The following is a 26,165-nucleotide window of genomic DNA, read 5'->3' as shown; positions in this document are numbered from 1 at the left end:
GGGTGGGGGGGGGGTTCAACCCCCCCCCCTATGAGCTTTAACTTTTAACAATAATTATATACCTATTAAAACTTCCTATTGCCGTATATATTTTGTTGTTTCCAATATCGTACTTGAATCGGACTAAACGTTGCAACGTCGCTTTTTAGTTTCGTCTGCTTCCCTGTGCTCTAGTTTCGTGCCGCGAAAATCTTACTACAAAGTGTAACCCCCCCCCTTACAAAAAAGCTGTGTACGCCACTGTTGGATATAATTATAGAATAGGGAACCAAATGCCAAATTTTAAAATACGGTGTATCTACTTACATGGCGCGAACAAAAGGGTATTAATTAAGCAAAAAAAGTTAGGCACAAATTTTGAAAAGAAAATGCTGCACTCACTGGGAACCTGAGCTAACAAATTTTGAGTTTCAACTCTTTTCTCTGGTTTAGTGTTGGGTTCTGTGTTCTGTAACATCTTCCAACTGCTTTTTCAAAGGTGTTGTTTTAACAAATTATAGAGATACAAAAAATGTTATGATTAGAAGCTATGCTTTAAAAAAAGGAGCTGATGCCGCATTCTATGGCATTTGTTACTGAAATACAAAATTACTAAAAGAGGCACTAAGACTTGCGATATGTTTTAATTTATGTATTTTTGGTTTGTTTGTTTTGAAGGTTCTCAACTAGTACTCTTCTAGCATGGTTTTCCAACTACTATGAAATCTTGTGATTTCCTTCATTATGCTGTTTTCAGTTTTTTGTTTAATATTTCAGAAACATTTTGGATTTTTTTTCATAATCTTAAATGGTTTGAAAACTACTTGTAATTTAGAAGATCTTTTAATGGTGCGTACCAAATATACCTTTTTACAAATAAAAATAAGCCGGTTTCTATCCTCAAAACAAGCTAGAAAACAAGATTAATAATTTTCCCTATAACAATTTCCAAGGGTTTGCAATGAAACTTTTGAGCATAGTTTTAAAAGATTACTCAAAAACCATTGAAGACATAGACTTTAAACTTGGTAGACTCCACTGACTCCAGTTACCGTAATGTGGTATTCTGATTACATCTGTTCCATAAGCATAAAAAGCAATGTATCCCAGTAAAATCTGAATATTGTCCCATATTAAAAATAAAAAAAGTTTCCAATACTTGGGAAAACAATTCCCACAATTACCCATGCAAAATTGAAGGGAATAAATCGGAATAAAGAGAAGAAACAATGTTTTCAGTTCCATGTCTGTCCCGCTATTATTTCTAAGAATAAAAGTTTGTTGTTAGGAATGAACCATGACATTATTAGTAAAAATTGATGTCATTCATATTCAGTAGGTTAAAATAAGTACATATCCATAGATATATAGTATATCAGTTCGATGCCAGTCCGGTTATTGTGTTCCAAACTTTAAATTAAAATATATGAGTTCATCAGCGATTTTTGGTGTTAAGAAAAAAAACCATGACGTGACTGGGGCAAAGCACATAGAAATAGGATGGTTTAGCCTCTAGGACTAACGTTTTTTATTTTGTGTGGCCGGTTATTCAAAATGAAATTCCCTGTAAACAGGGTGCCCAGGAACTTAAATCCCAAAAGTTCAAGATTGATTGGTACGATTTGGAGATATTTGTAGAAAAACTATTTTTTGCATGAAATTTGAACAGGTTAAAGCACATCATTTGGAATATAGATAAATTGGCCTATTCTGTGCAGATAAGGGAATCTCGTATTTTATGTTGGACACGTATTTTCCAAACATCCTATATAATTCTGAGGCAAAATTACATTCACTCTGTTTCATGTCGGACATTATAACAGTGCTATTTCAAACTTTAGAGATATGGTTAAATTGTGGAAAAATTGTGAAAATATTTACAGAAATTTAATTGTGCAAAAATGTTAATAAGTGTATTTTTCTTTTAATAAGTTAAGGATGACTACTGAACGACAGAACACCAAACTGTATGTGGCCTTAATCATATGTTTTATATGTTTTTGTACCTCTTCAAATAAATGTAGAACTTGACAAAATCAAAATCCGAAAACTTTTCATTGTTCAAAAAATCAAACAGTGCTATTTTCAGTTTCTTTCTCAGAAATATTTAATTATACACGCAACTTTTTTTTTACTTTCTTTTATCTTTCAGTTAGGGATAAGTTAGGGTTTCAGCTAATTATATAAGTGGCTCAAACTAATTATTGTAATTATTGGTTGATTTACTTATTGTATTACTGTATTGTATTTAATATGAATATGAATAAACATTATTATTATTATTATTACTTACGCAATTTTGTCCCATTTTAACTTCTACGACGATTTTTGGGATTGCAAACATTGAATTCAATTTGAAACATCCTCCATTTACTATTCAATACATATATGCTTTTCTGGTATTATTTATCACTACAGGTGGTACGAAATTGTTAAAATATTTTTAATTTATTAATCATAACCGTAAATACTTTAGCTAAATTTATCAGTGTTATTTCATCTTATTGTTTTAATAATTTATATAACAATATTTAGATACAAGTATTTGTATATGTTCTACTTAAGTTTAGAATTTATCTGTACACATTTTTTTACACTTGAAGATTATCTATTTTTACTTATCCATAATCTTGTATTTAAAATTGCACTGATTGTATGATTTAAAGGTAGAGATATTTGAAATGGTTTATTGACCGATGAAAAGTTTTCTGTGCTTCAACGAAAATATGGCTTCATATATTAGAACAACACATGGGTCAATTTTGAAACTATTATTTTTCTATACCTTAATTTTATGGCTTACTGAGTTAAAAAATCCTTGCCAAAAATAGGAAAATCGCATAACATTTAAGAAAAAAAAAGTTAATTAAATTTGTGTGCTAATACCAAAATTTCATTTCGGTGGATCGTCCAAGGTGTTTACTTTTGTAAGCACAATTTTTAAAAAGCATTATTCGGAAGAATCTATATAGAGAAAACAATTCATTATACTGAGCAGTTTTAGGTTAGCATTTATAAGTCTAGCTGCTCTTTGTACACAGTAATACAACTCATCAGTTACTAATATCTAGTGAATCGGAAACAAACTTCTTTCAAGAAAAATGTAAAGAGAAGACTAATCAAAGATAAGAAAATAATGTTTACGTCAAATAACTTTTTGTATTTGTCATCACATCAACATACCCTTTCTTAATCGCATCTAAAACATCGAACACTGACCAATGTTTTTATCTGTCTTTGCAGACGACCCATCTTTTATTATTTTAGCAACATTTGTAATATAGCTTAATACCTAGGAAAGTAGTAGGAAAGCCTCGGGGAGAGCATTCTAGATACAACCCATTTATTACGTACAAGATCTGTGTACCCAACTTATATCTAAAGAGCATACAATTTTGACTAACCATTACTTGATATGAATCCAAATTAGTTTAATAAATATTAATAATTACTACTGTTTAAAATTCACGAAATGTACCTGGACAAAAAGGTTATGTCCTCCGGGGACATTCTTCATAATGTGCCTTTCGATTTTTTCATTCTCCAAGATGGCCATGCCTCTATCTATTAGAATAGGAGGTGGAGTTGCCTCGAAATTCGTACGGAAATCAGGGGGTGGTTTCTGCATATCTACGGTAGTTACTTTGAGGCTGATTGTTTTGAGTTCTGCCAGCAGGTACAATTCCATGAAGTATTCCTGACAGAACAGGCATGCTCCCTTGCGCCTGCCATCAATAGTCGATGCCTGAAAAAAAAAAAAAAAAGATTGAATTAATGAAATACATATAAAAATATATAATAAAATATAAATATAAAAAGGAATTTAATTCTGCACCAAAACACAATTTTTTTCTCTGGATTTTTATACAGGGTGTATACGCTATGCATATTTGCCTAATCTCATTTCATTAATAGGACAAATGTCACCAATTCCACTATGAAAATCAAGGGGGGGTAGTTCGAATGAAATTTTAAAAAAAATTCTTTGTTTCCGAGATACACAATGTTGAAGTTGAAAAATGTATATACTCAGAATCTGCCCCCCACTTAAAATTACATTCTGTATAAAACATTTAAATAGTTACATTATTTGTTGGTGGTAGGTATCACCTATGCAATACTGATGAAAAGTAATAAGTTTGGAATCATATGTCTGGTGATTCTGCTGAAGAATGATCTTAACTGTTTACTAGATATTGGGGATGTAATTTAATGCTGGATTACGCATAGTCCGCAGTATAGTTGTTTCCCACAATGTCATTAGTTAATAACTTATTTTAGTTAAAATAAACCAATTTAGATCAAGTTAATGCTTTGCTTCTTTATAGTTATGACTAATATTATGCACCGTCAAAAAATATTTTATCCACGACTATTGTATAATGTACCCATTATACGTCTGTTTGCTCGACCTTAATAATACCCATTAATCACGGCAGTGATTTATGAGTCATTAATCACTACTGTCAGATGCTTCCTTAATTTAGCTATAATATTATATTGTTCTGCTACAAACAATCCGTTTTTAAAATTTTATCGTGTAAACCACTAAATATTTTCAATTCAGTGCTGTACATATAAAAAAAAATTAAAAAAGTGAATTTTCCTAGACCCGATTCGAACCCGGGACCCGCGGATGGAAGGGAAAGAGCATCTACACTGAGCCATCAGCGACTTCATTTGTGCGAGTCGTATATCTGTTTCTTAACATACCATGTTTTTCGAAACATTTCAAAAAAAACTTCAACAAAAATATTTAGTAGTCGTGGATAAAATATAGTATTCTACTCCCGTATAATGGGTATTATTCACTCGGTGATTTAGGCCACTCACCTGCGGCTCGTGGCCGTAAACTTCACCTCGTGAATAATACCCATCATTATACGCTCGTTGAATAATATACTATTAATTTTATTTTATTTAAGATAATTCATTCTTAATTTTTTAAGACAATTCAGAAAAATTTAGTATAGGGCGAATTTTAAGGTAGTCGAAAGTGATACAGTCATAGACTTAATTTTTACTTAAAATACTGCTAAGAATGTTTGTTTTTTGTTATATTTTTTTTATCGGTAGAGTTTGGGAAATGAAAGATGAGACGTTTTATGGAACGCCATCTTATTTACTGTGTTTGTTGAATTTTTCAAAAATCGACTGTACTTTTACTACAACTCTTGGCGACCTATATATTATAGGTAAGAAATACCGGCTGCCCCAAAAATTCTCCTATTCCAAAGTTTCATTCAAATAATTTAAAAATATATGGACTTATCTTTAGAAAATGAAAGTGCTCATTTAATTCTATTCTACTGGTTTTCATTCAAGTAGCTAGATTTTAAATAACAAGGGAGAATTAAGTTGCCATTCTGAAATGTAAAAAAACAAAATTGCACTCCAATTGGAAACCCAAAATATTTTAGGACTTTGAACTTTTTCATTATTTTAAGGAGCAAAACTGATTTGGAAAGTTTGGAATATGTACTCGGGGAAAAGACTGTTTTATAAAGCATAGTTATGTTAAACTAAAACAAGTGATACTTGTACTCTAAGATAAAGTGACACTTTTTTATTTAGGATTGAATGGAGAATTCAAGAATTTAATCTGTGACCTTAAATAATTCATAGACGTAGAACATATTTAAAAAAAATTGGAATTTTATTATAACTTTAGATTCTATCCCAAATTAGAATTTAATATTAATTGTTATTTTCAAAGCACTGATTTTAAACCGAAGTAAATTTGAAAACCCTGTGTTTCAGAAATAAAAAGTTTTTATAGGAACTTTTCCTTAAAAATGTGTCAAAAAATACACTTTCAAATTTTCTATATGTACATAGAAAACATTCTGTTTATGAAAAGCGAGCCTATAGAAAAATGACGTTAAAAATTCAGACATTCGTGCATAAAAAAACCACATAACTCTAAGAAAATGTAGATCAGTTATTTATATTTTTGTTATTTATTTGAATACATATTTAAATAATGTTATTGAACAACTTATTGATCACAAATATTTCACATCCGTATTCTCAATTTCTTTAATGAATGCGGTAAATACTTCTGTTGAATAGTTGGCTATCATCGTTACATATATGTAGCAGAAGAAAGCTGTTATAAGTATCAACAAGATCTAGTTTCTTTATGCATTTTTTGAACTTATGCGGAATGCGTAAAACAGTTATGTCTGATCTAGTTGCCAATTAAATGCCTCTTGATTATGTAAATAAAGAGCACCTCATTATTAAACCTTTATTAGTCGTTTCTCTTAATTATATGATTCCATGGGTAATCCCAGTTGTATTCTGCAATATTGTGTCATAATTATCAGTGTGGTGTACTTGTTATCTTGCAATGTGGGATTAAAAAGTAATTTTTGTATTTTTTTATTGCAGTTTATGAAATAAGACCACTTATGAGAAGTTATAACAAATTATCGTCAGTTGCTATTTGTGGAAAAATTAAGAAAAGTAAAAGAAACTACGGGAGGGGACAACACCTTGTTGAATTTCGGAATCTCAACAAACATTTTGAGTCATTATGAGATTTATGGGGTGTACGGCACCTTCCTGCAACCGTTGGTTGTGCCCACTAAAAAAAAGTTGATACAAAAGTCATAGATACGAAAAATTGTAAATTTTAGTGGCGAAAATTGTTTAAAACATATTTTAAGACGCATATCAATTTTGACAGCCGTTCAAGTTGTTGAGAACCAAAATATACGGTCATTTGCTAATTTTGGAAGCAGCTGTGACGTTTATTTAAAAAATAATAATATATGGATAGAGCTGTTAAAACTGAGCCGCGGCACATAGGCGTACGCATAATTTATTAAGAAGCAACAAATTAAATTGTAATACAATACACCACCATGAATACCAACGGATAGGAATTAATTACGCAACATCCGCACGGTAACAAAGCAACAGTTTAATAACGTGACGCAAACGTGAAAAAAATTGTTAGGCAACGGCTCGCGCATGTCTCAGTTGACTCGCTTGGCACGCCATTGAATTGCGGCTCTCTCTGACAGCCTTCGTTCCATTAGTGCAAACAGGACCGTACAGACATGGTACAGACCTAACCGCGCGAACCACGAAAGGCAACGTATCCAACCGAAACAGATTTTGCACGACCAAGAAACCGTACCGCTTTTTTCTCCACATTGCGTCCTGGCACGTTCGTGCAGATTAGTGCGAATTAATCGAAGTGTGTGGGGCCCTTTATAACAAAAGACACATTTTTTCTTTATTTCACACATTTTTTATTGACATGGTGTTTTTAACTGGAAAAAATAAATTAATTACAATTTTTTTAAAGTTAAATATTTTTAAAGAGCTGCTTTTTATCTGGAGTAAGTTATACCAAAATAAGTAGTGTAAGTAAAATTCGTTAATTTTTGAACAATATTAAAAAACTAGAAATCTACATTTCAGCTAACTGTTTTACAAGATGTTTCTGAGAAATATCTTCCATATTACAAAGATTTATTACTTATAATAAAAAAGCAAAATTAATATTTTAACAAAACTGTCATAGATTACTTATAATAATATTGGACAAATCCTTGAAATATTAAACATAAAACAGAAGATACACCACAGTATATAATAATATTATCATCTTTGTCATATCGGTAAGTCGGTGCCTTTTTTTTGGAAGCCTCCATAAAGCTTGCAGTCTTGGGTGCATCCCCAACAAAAATTGTAGCTACGCCCATGTGTATTATAACTTTATTTAAGGAAAGATGCAATCATAACACTCGTCTACTATTTGATATCATCCTTGTTTTTATATAAAATTAAGAGTTTTACAAATCGAAATAAACTATTGTGTCACTAATCGTATTTAGATAAGATATATTCCATTAATCGATATATGTAACATCACAAAAAACCCCTATCTTTAGTACCTAATAGATATAATAATAACAAAAATAATAATATTAGAATATTTATAAAAAATACATTGAACTTGATTTTCAATCTCGGTTATAACTTGACTACAGCGAATCTTCGGTTGTTATACCGAACAAATTTGAATTGTCAGTGGTAGAAATATTTATTCAAATAAATACAAATTAAATAAAATATGTCAAGCATAATAATAATGTTTGTTCTAAATAATATAGCTGCATCACAACTTTATTCCGACCACGTAACAATATTTCGAAATCCTACTAACTAAAATAACAGAATATACATATTTGTTAAATTTTAAACCCCTTTCAAAAAAAAGCGCAAGATCCCAGTTAAAATTTTGACAATACGGTGTGCTACAACGGCGATAACAAAGAAAAATTAAGTTTCAATATTTTGAGCTTATACAGAAAGAATAGTTCTAATATGTATGTATGTATAGAAAGGTGTATAGATCCATATACGAAAGATCGCAGACGACCTACGACGCACATCGAAAGTTACCCTACGAAGCCCCAATTGTTGTTAAGGTGGCCATATTCCTGGCCGAGAAATAGTGAAATTTCTGGCGTTTTTAGGTACTGAAATCTTTAAAAGTAAAACGTGTAGAACAAAAGTAAGCGCAAAAATAAAATCCTTGATGTTTTGTTTATTCATTGTTACCATTTAAATTTACTCAAATAAAATAATAAGTAAAAAAAAACTTTTGTAAAACATGCGTTTGCTGTTATTCTAACCCCACATTTTAAGAATTATTTTCACGTACTTATAAATAAAAGTAAACAATTTTATATGTAGGACTAAGCAAGTAAATGTTATAAGAATATTTACATGTGGAATTATATATAAAAAAGTTAGTATTTTCGTAGATTTCAGTACCTAAAACCTTGATGGTTTGATCGTTTTTTGCACCTGTTTATTCGTTTTACTGCGGCGTCTTTGAAAATACTCAGGTGGCATGACATAACATTCCTATTATTTGATAAGCTTTAGATTATTCAGTTATTAAATGTTTGTCTTAAATTATTTGTCTTTGCGGAAAACACTATTTAAAGAATATGGGGCCCTTAAGCACCACCGGACGATGCTCACAGAGCACGTTACCGATCGCTGAGTCGCCCTCGGCGTTCCACAAAAGTATAAAATTCTGAGTGAAGCAATCACCATTAAATCAGTTACAGGTTGATAACCCTTCGGAAACTTTCCACCATTCTAAGATGGACGTTTTTCAATCAACGGGAAGACCATTGCAGGATCCTTGTGGATCCAGCTTGGCGCGTGTTCGAACGTCAACCCGAATATCGTGCAGTTTATTAACCAGGAACGGATAACTGACCAGTACAATAGTACATTTCAAATTTTCGCTTATGCATTGTATCCTTTCATTTATTGTAAGTTGACAATAAAATTTCAATTCACAATTTTTATAAAATTGAAAACTGCGTTAAAAAATTATAAGTAAACATTTATACGACCTCTTTGCTCATGGCCTAGACCATAGTTCTTGTAGCCCATACCGTCCAGGAGTTTCTGAGCCTGCAACGAAGGTTGTTTTGAAGGATACATGCTCCTAAAGCTTCCATATCAGATACTCTAAGGAAACCTCACAAACAATAATTAGTGTTCATGCAACGCCAAAAAGACAGGGAAACATAGACACAGGAGTAGTAAGGACTCGTAGTGTCAACAAACCATTGTGCAAAGTGCAAATGAAGGCTCCGTCGAAAGCCTAAAAAACAATAGCATCTCGAATGTGTTCTATGCGACAACAGTAGAGGATCCTGAAGCAAAACAACACATCAATGGAGGAAAAGCGACAAGTGCACAGAGTATTCTTATTCAAGCGACCGTTGAGAACCTCCCGGCACCTCAAGCGACACATGAATGTCTTGATAATGTTGCTTAACCCAATAGCAGGGGTATGGAGGTGCAAGATCGCCTTAACGGACCACCAAACCAAAGGATACAATTAACAAATATCCACGATATGGCGCCCAATGTGGGACCACGACGTCTCATATAATATGTAAATCCACGACATTTTCATATGAATTCCGAATTTTTCGGAAATGGTTTGATTTATCGAATAAAGGTAGGTACCAATTTTTTTCTTCAATAGTTTAGAGATTTGTTAAAATTTTAAAAAAATCTTGCTTTTGCAACATTTTCTACTAAACGCTCGGTGCAGGTAACGTTCGTCTCAAGCCGTTTCTAGTTCGATAAACCAGTGAAGGTCGACAAATGAAGTAACTCAATACGTTATGACGTAATTGCAATAAACGATATTCTGGTGGTTTTTGAGAACATGTGGATCGAATTAACTATACGCTCTAGATGACGTCACATAACGCCATGTGCATGCATAGTCAGTTATATGCCTGGTTACATTATGTATCTGCCTGGTCAACAACACCACATGGCCGGGAATGATTTTGGTTAATTAAATTGCTGTTACGGCTTTTAAATACAAAAACCAACGGCTTTATTAAAATGGAGTGCCACTTGTGACTTCTGATCCCAAAAATACTCGTAAAGATAAAGGCGATAGATGAGACTGCTCTAGATGAATTTACGTTTAGCAAGAAAAATTGAAGATACAATTTTATAGTAGTTAAACCATTAGTTTAAGTAGAACATCTTTAACTTAGAGAGTGCAACGTATCTACATCCAAAAATTATATCAAAGTCGATATTTCAAAATATACAATTAACGTAACGTAAACAAAAATATTCCAGTTACGTATCCAAAAAGTATCAATTTGAAAAGCAAACATGTACTGCTAAAACACATTTATTCTCATATAATGCCGAATATGTGTGGTTTGAGATCAAAATTAAGATGCAGGAGACAATGGAGCGTGTTTTATCTTTAAAAATTGGTTGTGGCGATTTCGAAAAAGAATCCATTTTTCTGAAAGACCGTTTTTGGGAAAATTTTCATGCATGCATTGTTTTCATGCACATGAAAGAGACGTATTGCGAAATTCAAAAGTGCCATAGATTGTATTAGAATTTTGGTGACAAAAATGGATGCACAACTGTTTATTCACTTATATAAGGCCCACTGAAATTTTTTGGAGGCCAATAAAAAGTAAACTCATATTAAATTGAAAATATACTGAAATGCTATATCTACCAATAAAAAATTGCATGTCCTCGTGTATAAAGTAATAATACTACTAAAGATACTGTGATAAGGTTTTTCTTTTCACAGTGTTGTTAAATAAAATTCCAATTAGTGGAAATATTATGTCTTTACAGACAGAAATACCTATTTCATTTGTAATGTTGAATTATGTTGTTTTTAGTTACGTTTGGACATCACCAAAAAGTTAACATTTTTAGAACATGTATTTAGCTAATATGTACGTGATGTTAGGCCTATGATGTAAAAAAGCTAAAAATTGACACTGAAGGTTTGGTTCAAGATTATTTCTCTGTTCTTATTGTGAACATATTGCCTCTGAACTTTACAATTGTTTTTATGCTGTTCATAAAGTTTGAAAAATTAACATCAGTCAAATCAATCAAAGTAAATGGGAATATGTTTGCATATGTCAGTTCCTATTACTTTTAAATGGCTTAGCAAATATTAGAAAATTACGAGAACTTTTCGACATGAAAAATACATGTACCTATATAAACAAAATCCAAATATAAGTATTATGTAACTTTGTGGGTATAACGTCAACAAATTACTCATTCTCGACAGTTCAGTTCTGTTGGCTTGGTTTTTTTTTCAAACCGGATGCGAAACCTCAGCATCTTGAAGTAATTTAAATATTTATTCCCTAATTTTCCATTATTATATTACAATGCATCTAGCATCTACATATAACAGTTAATTATAATGCGACAATTAAAATAGTTAATGTTACAAAAATGCGATTAAATAGTTTCACCTCCCCGTCTAGCAAAATCGAAATAATTATTATTGGAGAGACTGGCGCTCCCTTCAACAAATGTAAGCTAATATCTGTGTTTCCTAATTTCTTAGTTATTTCTAGATTTCCAATAATAGGAAATATTAAATACAGTATACCGCTAGCTGTATACATCACATTAATATGTGTCAGTGTTACTGTTCTGATTGATGCCAAGATCGGATAGGTTATAAATTGCTAAAATATAATTAAGAATTGTATTTATCACAAAATAAAGCTATTTTATATCTGTTTAGCGGTTATATTAAATTTTTATTTGGAAAAAAGAGGAAAGACCATAGAGAATTCAATTTATTCAACACAAGAGTTTAAATTGTAGCAAAACAAAAGCGTCGGTACATGATACAGAAATGGCGGGCCTCTAAGAACAAAAATACCTTCAGAGCCGACTCAATTGAAAATAGTAGGTATACGGGGTGAGTAAAGTTTTAGTAGTCAAACTTCGACAGTGGGTACAAGACATTGAAAAAGTTTATATAAGCCTCGGTCGTAATATATAATTTTCGAAATACAGTTTTGAAATTAAAAAAAAATCAGATTTATAAATATCTCTTAAATATAATAGATTACAAAAAATGTCTTCCATTTTAATCGAAAAAATGAGCAAATTTTCAATGACCATTTTTTAAATTTAAAATAAGTTCATGTGGAATAAATAACTATTAATACTACTTAAGTACTAATATTAACTAATAGTATCAAGTCCAAAAAAAATATATATTGGAGTACAAGCTCATAATTTTCTAAAGTGTAATAACCCCTCATAAAGATTTAAAATTCTTATTTCAACGATTTATTTTGACTTCTGATTGATTACACTGTATTAAAAATTGCATTTCTAACAAAAAATGTCTATATGTGGTATTTTTTGCAAAATGAACAGTGTTGGAGTAATTTTCCATTTATTCAACTATGTCGTAGGTTTATTTCAAATAACTTAAAAATGGCTCATCTGTCGAATAAAATAGAAGACACAGTTTTTGTTTAGAACAGGAATCAAATGCACTAATTTTATTTCTAAAAGGGGTGGTCTCGAAATCCAATCCTAAACTTCTTAGTGACAGACAATAGCTTTTTTTCGCAGTCGCAGTAGAGATCCCAGATGAATTTAACCATTGGACGCAAGTGTAGTTTGATTTTGATCGTCCGAAACTCAAAATGTGCCTACGGCATATACAGGGTCGGAAAGTCCCCATTGTTCATCGGCCGTTACGTGAGAGCGATAAAGTAAATTATAGAAATCCGTGCGATAGAGAAAGATGGCTATAATGAAAGCGTCTAATAGTCACCGCCCATTTCGCCCTTCCACAAATAAGAAGTGGATCAGGTTACCACTTTTCAAATTTTTGGGTCATTTATTCGCAATTTAACACTTGAACCCCGGGGTTTTTTTGCATTTTTTGGACTACGTCAAATTCTATGTCAAAAATACACATTGAGAATTGACAATTGTCAAAAAAGTGTCATATTGACGAAGTGACTTGAGATCTTAGAAAATATTGCTGGTATAAGGTTTTTTGGCATTGCCGAATCTGAATTTGACATCAGAAATGCCTTTTGACTGTCAAAATCACAGAATAAATTGCTTTTTCGTGAGAATGATTCAGTTCAGTGTAATTTGCGGTAATGAATCGTTCATTTTCCAACCATCATTTTCTGAATATACACTCATTCGGTCATGACAGTATCGATATGGCAATTGTCAATATTCAAAAGTAATTTCCAGTGTATAATTTGGAACCAGCGTCCCCAAAAACCTCTGGGAGATCATGAAAAAAGTAATCCATGTTATCAGTTTGACATTAGCATGACAGTTGTGAACTGCCAAAAGGCATTTCTGATATGAAATTCGGAATCAGCAACTTCAAAAACCCCTTGGGTATTATTGTTTTCACAATATCGACTCCTTTTTATTGTGACAGTCTCAATATGAGGACTGTCGGCTGTCAAGAGTGATTTTCAACGCCATTTGGAATTCTCACTCCCAAAAACCTTCGGAAATTACTAATTTCATTCTGTCATTTTGACATAATCGATATGACAGCTGTTAACGGTCAAGAGACATTTCTGATATCAGATTTGGAATTGGTGATGTCAAAAACCTTTACACCAGCAACATTATCCAGGATTTCGAATCGCTTCGTCAATATGACACCGTGTTGGTAGCCGTCAACTGTCAAGTCGTATTTTTGACATTTTTGACGTCAGATTCGTAATCAGCGACCTCGAAAACATAAGAATCCGTGGCCTAAATGTCACTGAGTTCATGTAAAAGTAAGGATGAAAATATACGGATCTTATGTGAATTTTCGAAAATGTCTGGAAAATATAGTCCAAATGTTGCTTTGAACCGCCCATTTTTGGACGTAATTCTGCTGCAAGTTTAACACCCTGTTATTACCAGTTACCAGTAGTATCGGCTTGTTAACTAGGGCAGCAGCTACTGCTTTCGTGAACTGTTTAACGTCCTACAGTAAATTAATACTTGCATTTTGGTAGGTACATGGAAAGTCAGTGTTATTTCAAATAGGCAAATTGGGTCAAAATGCATTCCTTGTTTATAAAGCGCGAAGTTAGTTCAATTAGAATTTGCATGATAAAGGAGACGTCAGCAGTGATACGAGTTTGTTGACCTGGCACAGATCTAAAATAAACAATTTGTCGTTGAACCGTTAGAACCTTATTGTTAGAGGTTAAGTCAAAACGAAAAAAAACTGCAGCCCATATCAAGACGTGGTGTTCAGGCACTACACTTTCCACTTTCACTTTTTTATAGGTCTTCGACTACAACAACCTGTAGGAATTCGGTCAAAAGGTGTCTCGAACTGTTCATTGTTTAATCATAGCATATCTGTGCAGTATTTTTACATTTCCTTCCTATCTATTACACAAGTGGATAATCATCAATTAGATATTACCAGGATGCATTGCTTAAATGGGCAAGAACAAACTGATTTGCACAATTTCTGTTTAAATATATTACAAATATTACAGAGCATTGGACTCCAATGTCGAAATGATAAAAAAATTCATTTTCAACTGCTTAACAAAATAAATTTGTTTGATAATATTCAGTGTTCCTTTCTTTCTCGAGAAATAAGCACTGAAAATTATGTCATGGTTAGGTACCCATTGTAATAATGTAAACACACCTTTTAGACGTGTTTCTACCTCAAAATGAATACAACTGATCATGATGTGAATACAGATTGTTTTAATGCGGAACAATGCCTATGTTTTTGTGTCAGATAAAATTTAGGCAAAGAAGGGCGTATACATATTCCAGGTTCCACTGTGATTTGAGTCATAATATTATAAACTGATATTGGCTTATATCGAAGAAAATTTTACCGATGTTTCAAAAAGTGTACATGGTTGAATTTGATGGCTGAACAGTAAATAGGTTACTTACTCTGAAAAGTCAATAGTATGAAAGATAGTCATTTTGTACTATAAAAAAAATATTTAATTTTTTGTTAAAAAATAAACAAAAGAACAGTGAAAAAAACGGAGAATCAAAAGTATAATTAAGAAAGCAGATAACGTTGTAATACACTAAAACTGAACGATAATATTGTATCATTTTTAAAATTAGTATGTAACTTGCATAAACCTTTATTTAGTTATTTGCATCAAACGAGGCATTACAACATCTACATACTAATAACATGATGAGATGAAACAATGAGAATAAAAACTTAGTTATGTAATCACGTAAAAATAATATTTAAGAGTACTTTTTTAACATAAGCAATGCAATTCCGGTGATATTAAACAGAGTTTTTGACTGGAAGTTGGCAGATAAGAAGCTTTAGAGGCATGTGCTGAATTTCAGTCTTAACAAAGACCTAACTCTTTTTTTTACTTTAAATTTTTAGCAGTGTCAGTCTGATTTATAATTTTTACAAGCTAAAATAGAACAAATACTAAAATATTGGAACTATACTTCAAACCACCTATATTATTTTTTGAAAATATGTATCAGATGTACAGGGTGATTCACTATATTTTGACCCCCCCCTTTAATTTTTTTGTTTTAAGAGTTATAACAAAATGTGAAATATAAAAGTTGCACGATGTTTTATAAATTTTTTGAAAATGACAGAAACATAAATGAAGTCCAAACAAAATGACCGCGAATGTTAACTTTTGTTAAGTTAAATGGAACACCCTGTATATTTTTACATATTTGGATAGAACGTTCCCTGTCGAGCATAGTCATATAACTAAATCTGTAAATCTTTACGTAATTGGAAAAAGGCAGAAATGCCTGAAAGTAGTTTAACAATTACAAGATATATTATTTTCTTAATAAAAAACTTTCTTTTCATTTTTTAATAGTATTTCGCTTATTGTTAGAGATGGACTCAACAAACCCCACATGACTATGCTCGACAGAGAACGTTCTATCCAAATATGTAAAAATATACATCTATTTAACTTAACAAAGTTAAGATCCGCGGCCATTTTGTTTGAATTCCATTTGTTTTTCTACTATCATTTTCGAAAAATTCATAAAAAATCGTGCAACTTTTATATTTCACATTTTTTTATCTCTTAAAACAAAAAAGTTAAAGGGGAGTCAAAATATAGTGAATCACCCTGTACAGAGCTTTCATAAATGTTTACAGGCCACGTGACCGCAGAGCGTAGGCAACCAACATTGCAGGGCTAGTACTGATAACGAAAAATAAATCTTGGCGACACCAATATTAATGATTCGTTTCCAGTGAACAATGACAAACTGTTATGACTACGCTCGAGATAATGCAATCGCTTATTGGTTGAATAGAATCTCATTAAAAATTGCACCAATAGCCGGTGAAACAGAATGTTATATTTTAATGTAATCTTGATCTTATTTGAATTTTACCGAAATTTAATTGTGTTCTAAACAAAATAATTATTGGTCACGTGGCTTGTAATCATGAAGGCTCTGTACATTAAACGTACCTACATGTGGATTATGGATTATGAGAAACTTAAAAGAACTTACATACAAGTTAATATTCCTACTGATGTTTCTATTGTCTTCATTTAATAGGATTTTATCATGTAAGTTATATTACCATACGTTTCCAGTGAACAATGACAAACTGTTATGACTACACTCGAGATAATGCAATCGCTTATTGGTTGAATAGAATCTCATTAAAAATTGCACCAATAGCAGGTGAAACAGAATGTTATATTTTAATGTAATCTTGATCTTATTTGAATTTTACCCAAATTTAATTGTGTTCTAAACAAAATAATTGGTCACGTGGCTTGTAATCATGAAGGCTCTGTACATTAAACGTACCTACATGTGGATTATGGATTATGAGAAACTTAAAAGAACTTACATACAAGTTAATATTCCTACTGATGTTTCTATTGTCTTCATTTAATAGGATTTTATCATGTAAGTTATATTACAATACGTAGCAAAATTATATTAGTTTCTTCATAGATGGAGTTTTACGTATGTCTAGGATATATCTATAATTTTATTTTTATATTTATTGTAAGCATTATTTTGTAATAAGTAAAGGTAGGAATATTATTGCATTTGTAGCAGAAATATAATCTGCAAACGTCAATAACTTTGTGGGCAAATAATTTCAATAAAAGGAAAGGTAACAATGTATCTATAGTTTCAATTCTCTTTTTTATGTATATCTGATTGTATAAAATTCAATTTATAAAGTGACAGTGTGTATACTATGAAATATTAAAAAAGGTCAGAGGCAGCTGTCGTGTTTCATTAGGTTTAGAGGGTACAGGTAGTACCGGAAAAATAATCTGTAATGTAACATAAACAGCAAATAATAATATGTATTTATAAATATACAGGGTGATTTCACTTTAAATACAGAAACTGCAGGACTAGATTCATTACCAAAGAATAAATAGAGTTTGCTCTATAAACGTTTTTCCTGTGGGACTCAGTATTCGACATACAGGGTGTTAAAGTTTACAAAAAATATATTTTTTCTGCTATATATCTTCATAATGCGATGACGGAATTGAATGAAATTTACTACAGCGTATTCACTTAATTAGACCTTTTATTGAATGTAATATTAACCTTGTGGCTTTAATCAGTGGCGTGCTAGTGGAGCAGCCGTCGCATTTTCCCAAGAAAAAAATACGTCACTGACGGGTTTTTGTACAGAAAATGTTACATTCAGGTACTGTTATGTTAAATGACTGAAAAATGTTTCTTGGTGTTTTTTTAATAGTAGCAGCCGTTTATGAGATATTTGGGCTTAGTTTTACGTTTTATTGAATTTTCCTAATAAATTAAACCGTCTATTTGAAGAAAACCTCCTGATTTTAACCAGTGACGTACTACTAAAGCATCCGTCAACTTTTCCCAAGAAAAGAATACGCCACTGGCGGTTTTTTTGTAGAAATAATTTTATTTCTGGAAAAAAAATTAAAGCTAAATAATAAAACAACATTAGCAAATAGGTCAAGATTTTTTTTTTGGAAATTTGAATACCACATCCTCCAGGAAAAGTTTATAGAGCAAACTCTACTTATTTTTTGGCAGCTAATCTATTCCTGCAGTTTCTGTATTTAAAGTGAAATTATCCTGTTTAATTAAATTAAGTTTTTCAAATCGTTTCCAATTTTCCTTAAGATTTCTTATATGTACTTATTTTTCACTTATAATATGCTATGTACTGCATGTTTTTACATACTTTAGTTCAAAATTTAATTTGAAATAATCACTGATTTTTGTCTATACTGTATCCGGCAGGTGCGCGAAACTGATGCTATATTTTAATTAAATTAAGTTGCACCTTAATATATGGCATAAATATTGTCTGTAGCAGTTTATTTATGGCATTTACGGTTTTCATTTAATTTGGTATATCTGAAAATAAAAAAATCACATTTAACTTTAAGTCAATTTGAATTTTGAAAATGAAATCAGAGATTTTGGAAACATCAACTGTTTCATGTGTTGCAGTAGTTATTGCGTAGTTGTGAGGACTTATCTACTTACTTTTAAGTGTGTGATACAAAATCTTCATAAACGATTACAAGCCACATGACCAGTAATTTTGAAACAGTAATTGACAATTAAATTTTGGAAAAATTGAAAATTACTAATTGTATAACAATAAGATTACGTTGAAACACAATATTCTGTTTCACCGGCTGGTGTGTAATATTTCATGACATTTTATTCAACCAATCGGGGATCGCATTATCTCGTGCATAGACGCAATAGTTTGTTCATTAACAAGTGAAGTTCGATAGTTTTCTCCTTATAATAAAGTTAAAAGCATTTTAACGAAATTGTCTTTTTTTTTCAATGGTAAAAATAAAAGTATTTTTTATTGAAAACAAGGTTAGTGAAAAAGAAGTGTTGTCGGGGCGAGTGTTCGCTGGAGAGTCCTGGTATGGAGTCGCTCGCAGGTATAAATATCTGGTCCTTGGCGCCAATCTGCCGTGGTCCTCTTCCGGGAACCATATCGCGCGTTGCACATTGTTTCTTGTCGCTTGCAACGGTTAAGCCGTCCGGCGTCAGACTGGCGCTCTTGACGTAATACTTAAAATGTGTCACTTGCGGACATGTGTACCCACACTAAGTATTTTGCGTAAGTGTATAATACTAAATAATATATATGTTAGCAAAATTGTCTAGTTTTCACCCCAAATAATACACAACAACCGCTTTAACAATTTAATAACAATTAATTAGTACAGAGTTGTCGCTCTAAACAATATCTGTCGTTTACTGCTCGGCGCTCCTATCCGCGGCGAGGCTGCGCATCGAGTTCGACCAAGATCGTGTATCACCGTGATTTAAGAAATAGGGGTTGCCTGTTCACATTAACTTCTGTAACCCTTTCAACCACTCCACCGAGGTCGCTAGTTGATAGTACCGATCGTGCAATGTTGGTTGCCTATACTCGAGTCACGTGGTTTGTAATCGTTTATGAAGGCTATGTATTTCTGATTGGCCAAAAAAATTATAAAATCAACCCCCTGACTAATTCTCTTGGCTCACACTGTAATAAAAAATATGGTAAAATTTCTCTAACTTTCCATGGTAACTTGTATATATACATATGTATATACAGGGTGTTTCCACTTTAAATTTGGAAAACGCAGGAATATATTCCCTATCAAAAATTAAGTGTCGTTTGCTCTACAAAATTTTTTTATGAAAGCCTTTGTTTTGGAGATACAGGGCGTTGAAGTTAAAAAAAAAATAAACACTTTGTGACATATCTCGGCTATCCACGAGTAGATTTTATTCAAACTTGGTACACATTTTGCGTATTGGGGGTTCTCATAATTAACAGAATATTAGTCCTATCGGATTAGCCAGTGGCTTGCAAAGGTAGGGATGCGTGGCACCTTTTTCAAAAAAAAGTCTACGAAATTTTTTTTTTATGCACTGAATTCTTAATAGTCCAAGAATCTCATGAACGCTGCGTATTATCAAAAAATACCAAGAGACCTTTTAGAGTACTTTTGTATGGTAGTATTTAAATTTACTTTACATTCTTCGAAAAACTCAATGGCGTACTTTTTTTTGAAAAAGGTGCCACGCATCCCTACCTTTGCACGCCACTGGCTAATCCGATAGGACTAATATTCTGTTAATTATGAGAACCCCCAATACGCAAAATGTGTACCAAGTTTGAATCAAATCTACTCGTGGATAGCCGAGATATGTCAAAAAGTGTTTATTTTTTTTTTAACTTCAACGCCCTGTATCTCCAAAACAAAGGCTTTCATAAAAAATTTATAGAGCAAACTACACTTAATTTTGGATAGGGAATACATTCCTGCATTTTCCAAATTTAAAGTGAAAACACCCTGTATATCAAATATAACCTTTAAAATATATATTATAAAGGTTATATTTGATAGGTAATATATAAAGGTTCAAGTAAAATTTCAAGGAATTTTACCATACTTTTTATTACAGTATGGGTTGTTTATACAAAACATGTTTTTTTTCAGTGTGTCAGACATACCCCATTAAATAAAAATGGTACACGCTTACATGTTAGAAAATGTCAATGCGGAATAGTAGTACCGACTGTAAAGCCACCTACATAAAATGATAGAGAACAATATTTTCGGTCACTTTTGTACAACATATTAAATGTAAGCAAAAGTTAAATATTTGTTATTTGTATTTTTAAGGCTTGACATCATTTTGCGTAGGTTCGCTTGGTTGAATTTTGAATCAATACCAATTGAACCTGGTGGGCGTTACAATTTATGGTAGCTATTTGTTTTTAATTTTTTTTTGACAAGTTCGTCTGGAAACTCCCATGCTTGGGAAGTCTGCATCACTGATAAGGATAGAATACCGCAGAGTTACGTTCTTGAATTTGAATAAACAATGAAACAAAGACGGGCGTGTATTTGGCTTTCGTGTTACGTACTTGAACCTGAAAGTACAGTGCCTTCACAAATGTCCGAGTCCCACGTGACCAAATTTGTTTTGGCGCTCAGTAAAGTTGGTATTTCCGAAATGACCAAGGAAAAATTACCAAAGTAGGGCCCTAGATGAAATGGCAATCCACAGATATTCGGAATTTTTCGTGTTCTACCTCTTGTTTGTACAATTTAGTAGTGTTTACTTTACTAGTATGTTTGTGCTTTTTTGCAAATTAATCTTTCTGTCGAGTTGAAAAAATAAATGTTCTTTTCAGAGCTCCAAAAATTCGACGTCCGAATATTTTAAGGTTATGTCCATCATTTAATTCCTTATTTCTTTTAGATTTGTGTATGGAACAATTTGTTGAAATCTTTCCTGATGCTAACTAATATCGTGTTTAAAAACCAGAAATTAATCCTTAATTACATATATTAGGAGAAACATTGCATTTGCAAAGCAAGTCGACAGGCAGACCTATTGTTTTAACAGGGAATGTTGTCTCATTTCTGTGGTGTGTTTTATGTTTTATATTCAACATATAAGAAACTTGTTTCGCAGTTATATACTCAAACAGGTACTGAGATAAATTTAATATAGTTTGAATTATGTAAATTTTTTAACCTAAAGCTAAATTTAAAAATAGTTAATAACTAAATAATTTTGAAATCTTTTTAATATTACTATTTCTTTAGAATTAATTTTTTTATCAACTTATAACATCTTACAGCTTTGTGTTTATTAATTTGTGTATTTACAAGAAATAATTGAACATCATATTATATAGGTATGTCCGTAGGTGTATCAGTTGGGATTTGTCTCAAGGTATTAAAGAAGCATCTCTAGATGCATTCCTATAAAGTTTCTGTTGTGCAAGAATTACTTCCTCCTGATTACAACCAACGAGTACAATATTGTCGATGGTTTAATGAACATTTAAACGTCGATAATTTATTAGAACTGACGTTTTATTCTGATGACGCATGGGTACATTTATCTAGCAAATATGTAAATAGAATTATAGAACTTGAGCTGCACAACATCCGCATAAGTTTATTGGAATATCGTTCACCCTCAGAAGATAGGCTAGCAGTTTCAAGAAGACGAATAATAGGCCAATTTTTTTTCGAGAAGTAATAAATGGAGAACGATAGCGTAACATTTTACAACAAGCCTTGGAATTAATGCATGACGATAAACTGCAGCACAGGTATTTTCAACAAGATGGAGCCACAACACATACTGCAACAGATACTATAAGATATCTTCAGGAATTTTATGGTGATAGATTGATTACTAGGGACTTGTGGCTCTGCTTGAAGCCCTGATGTTTATGTTTGGCCATATAAAAATAAGATACTTAAACATCTTCACACACTTGAAGAGTTGGATGCAGTAATTAAACATCAAATAAACATAAAATTAAATGAATTTCAACGCGTTTTTGAGTGCATGTAATCAGAATAAAATGTTTGGAAAAGGAAGGTGGTCATTTTGAATATCTATTATAAATGTAATAAGTATTTGTTAGCTGAGTAAAAAACGTTGTGTTTATGTTAGTATTGTACGGTAAATAAATAAGCTATAATAATTGATAATAAATATTGAAAGAAAAAAAGTAATATGACTTTTTGGTATTATTTTTATTATATCTGAATGAACGTGGATTACAAAAGAGCCTATATTTTTTAAAGGGCAACCTTCTTTAATCAAAAAATATTTTTTCAATATAGAATAGGATAAAAATAAAAAATAAGTATGATTATTTTGTAGTTAATATGTAGAAAATACATTTTTTTTTGAGAAATAAACACATTTTGCAAATCAAAGATTTTAAAGAAATGTAAAATTTACTCCATTGAACTATCATCTGTCTTTAGGGAATTCTGTCTTAATCGTTATAAATTTGGTTGCCTAATAGTCGCGGTCACGTGGGATTCGGGCATTATGAGGTCACTGTCCTTCTTCAAAATAAATTTTGTGTTATAGGTCATTATCGCATGATTATATATAAACCGATAAAGAGTTTTATACATATATTGCATTATGAATTCAGTAATTACTTTGCATACTTCATACAATGGATTGCTCATTAAAATCTATAAATCTTTGGTGTACATGCATTAAAAAAATTGTATACATAGAACTACAAAATTTTGTATTCATATCAAAGTAAACAAATGTATGTAATTTGCATGATATCACTATGATTATTAGAGAAAGTTGATTTTGAAATAAAAAGTATGTTTGGCGTCAAAAATTTTAATATTTATAAGTTTGCTGGCAATATTTTCTAAATCCAGGACAAGGTGACGCATTCTAGAATTATTTTTAATACAAATTATGACATTAAAAAGTTTGTTTCATAATAGGTATGTGTTTTAACGTATTTTATAAGAAATATATTATTACACACTTTATGTATTATGCATGCTAAATCAATTAATAAAAGAAAATAAGATGGAAATAATTAAGTTCACAACTCAATATACCTTCCAATTTCAAATTTCGTCGTTTTATCCTCAATTATTTCCGAGATATTTCGAAAAATTATCAATTTTTTGTAGCAGAATACGCTGATAAAATATTGCAAGTTAATTATGGTACACTTAATATTTTCAATATTCTACTATTTAAAACAGAAATAAATAAATATGAACAATCTCTATAGGACGTTACCAAAGTCGTATCAATTAAGGTTATAAATGTTGGTTGACAGCTCAAACACCATAAAAAGGTACGTGATATTGAATCTGAGTGTAACTACCTAATATGCAGGTATTTTACAAACAGTTTATGTATCCATAAAATAATATAACTACCGAAGTCTATTGTTTTAAGAAATTACTGATAAAAAAAGTTGTAAATCCTCTCTTATACTTTAAACAAGAGTCCTTCAATGTAAAGATTCTTGCGTGAAGCTTAAGGAACCACATTTTAAGTAAAAAAAAGAGACAATAGTTAAAGCTTTGAATAGTTGAATCTACTTACTAAGTAGGCAAATAAAAACAACAGTATCAGCACTTTTTTACATTAATTATGTGTGAAAATCGTGTTCACCCATCCATATCTATTAAACTCCGGGTTTCATTGTGTATCATTCAAACTGTTTAATTTTTTAACTCGCCTTGTTGAAATCGTATAGTGCGCTAAATGTTTCGCAAACATCAATGTTGCACCTCTACCACGACTTTTCATTGTACCTACCCTTATGATATTCAATGCGTTTACTTCCCAGATTTTCCATTGCAAATCAATTTCAGCAGATCGCTCTTCCAGAAAATTAAACTCAATCTCCTGTTTGATAGTGAAATATTGTTTACCGATGAAGCTAGCTTTTCAAGAAATGCTATTGCAAATTTTCACAATAAATCATTATTGGGCCATTTAATTGAAGAAACTCACCATCAAGAACAATTTTCACTAAAAATGTAGGTTGGAATTATTGTCGATTATTTGATCGAACCATTTTTTCTCCCACTCAGACTAAATGGCCACAGTTTTTGCCGATTCTTAGAGGAGGAGTTGCCGTTGTTGCTAGACGATGTGCCACAAATTAAAAACTAGATGTGGTTTATGCATGACGACGACCCAGCACATTTCATTGTGGAAGCAACAGAACATTTAAATGTTGCTTTTAATAACACAGGACCACAAAAAAAACGAGTGGAGGGTTCCTTGAACGAGACCAATGGTGGTAATAGTTTAAATAACTAGATGGATTTCACAGGGTCTAAAGACACTTACACTGTACGATAATTCAATAAACAAAGAAATCTAAACAAAAAATTTAGATAAATTTGGAACGAATACACTGAAGATGAATTTTTGGAGACAAAACTTCTGAATCTTGTTTGGGCTGAGGCAGTACAGTATTGGGGGCTATGAAGGCTTGCAAAAAATGTAATAAAATTTCTAGGCTCGTATTTAAAATAATGAAGTTGATGATGGTCCCGGAGACAATACGTTACATACAAAAATTGATTATGCCATTCGATAGAGGGCAAAAAGTGTTGTTATTTTTTTAATATCACCTCAAACAAGGCTGAAATGAAACAAAAACGGATTTCCAAAACTTCGATTTTTTTCAAATATTTCGAAAACTAATCATGTCGGCCTTGATTTTTTAGAGGTATAATGTTGGTCCCCTGATTACGCAACTTTGCCCCATTTAAGCTACTTCGTAGCTCTTACCGTTTCCGGGATCCCTGTAGTGAGAAGCGAATTTGTAACAGCCTGTATATCACGATATGAATGTATATCATGATATTTAAATTCTGATATAGGTATGTATATCATGGATATTTAAACAAATGTAAAAAATGTAGTTATTCCCATAAAAAATAAGTGCACGACTATGTCGTTCATCATTATTCGATGCCTAACCGCATCATTTTTCATTATTTGGTTTGGTGCAATCCAAACTTATAAATAGATTAGGTAGATGAAAAGCATCTAAACTTGTTTTTTTATTTAAATATCTCAATCAACGAACTATTTCCAATGAATGCAAGTTGGACTCGATTTGGGAGGTGACGACTGCTACAGAAACTAAAACTACTGATGTATTATATTCGTCTGATGATGAACCACTAATTATCATTAATCATTTTAATTTGATTACCATTTTCAAATTTTATTTATTTAATGAGACTATATTATTATTGACCTTAGCTCAGTTTTTATTATTTTGTGATCGTTTTTATTAGAATATTGTATTATTTTCTAAATAAAAAAAGTATAGTTAGACCAGTGCTTAAGCCTTCAAAAATGGTAAAAAGTGAAAAAAAATTATAGTAGGATGAAACCCATTGGAAAAGGAAGAGAATATAACAGAAATGAAAAGAAAAATAATTTACGGGCGATCTGAGGTCGGGAAGGGGAAGGGGGTGAGTTTTTAAGGGTAAAAAACGGTTTCCCTTGATTTC

The 26,165-nt window shown here is 31.6% G+C and overlaps 1 protein-coding gene across 1 annotated transcript in view; it reads right to left on the bottom strand.

Moving 5' to 3' along the window:
* The window catches only part of LOC108907599 (chloride intracellular channel exc-4), a 69,333-nt gene that overhangs the window by 2,741 nt on the left and 40,427 nt on the right, over nt 1–26,165 (bottom strand). Inside the window, exon 2 of the mRNA XM_018711342.2 lies at nt 3,458–3,724. Within this exon, the coding sequence (XP_018566858.1) occupies nt 3,458–3,724 (267 nt within the window). The remainder of the gene's footprint in view (nt 1–3,457; nt 3,725–26,165) is intronic.

This window comes from Anoplophora glabripennis, unplaced genomic scaffold (assembly GCF_000390285.2).
Source record: "Anoplophora glabripennis isolate ALB-LARVAE unplaced genomic scaffold, Agla_2.0 scaffold403, whole genome shotgun sequence".
Taxonomy (NCBI): Eukaryota; Metazoa; Arthropoda; class Insecta; order Coleoptera; family Cerambycidae; genus Anoplophora; species Anoplophora glabripennis.
Note: the sequence above shows the minus strand (reverse complement) of the source record. Positions and strands in the feature narration are given on the sequence as shown.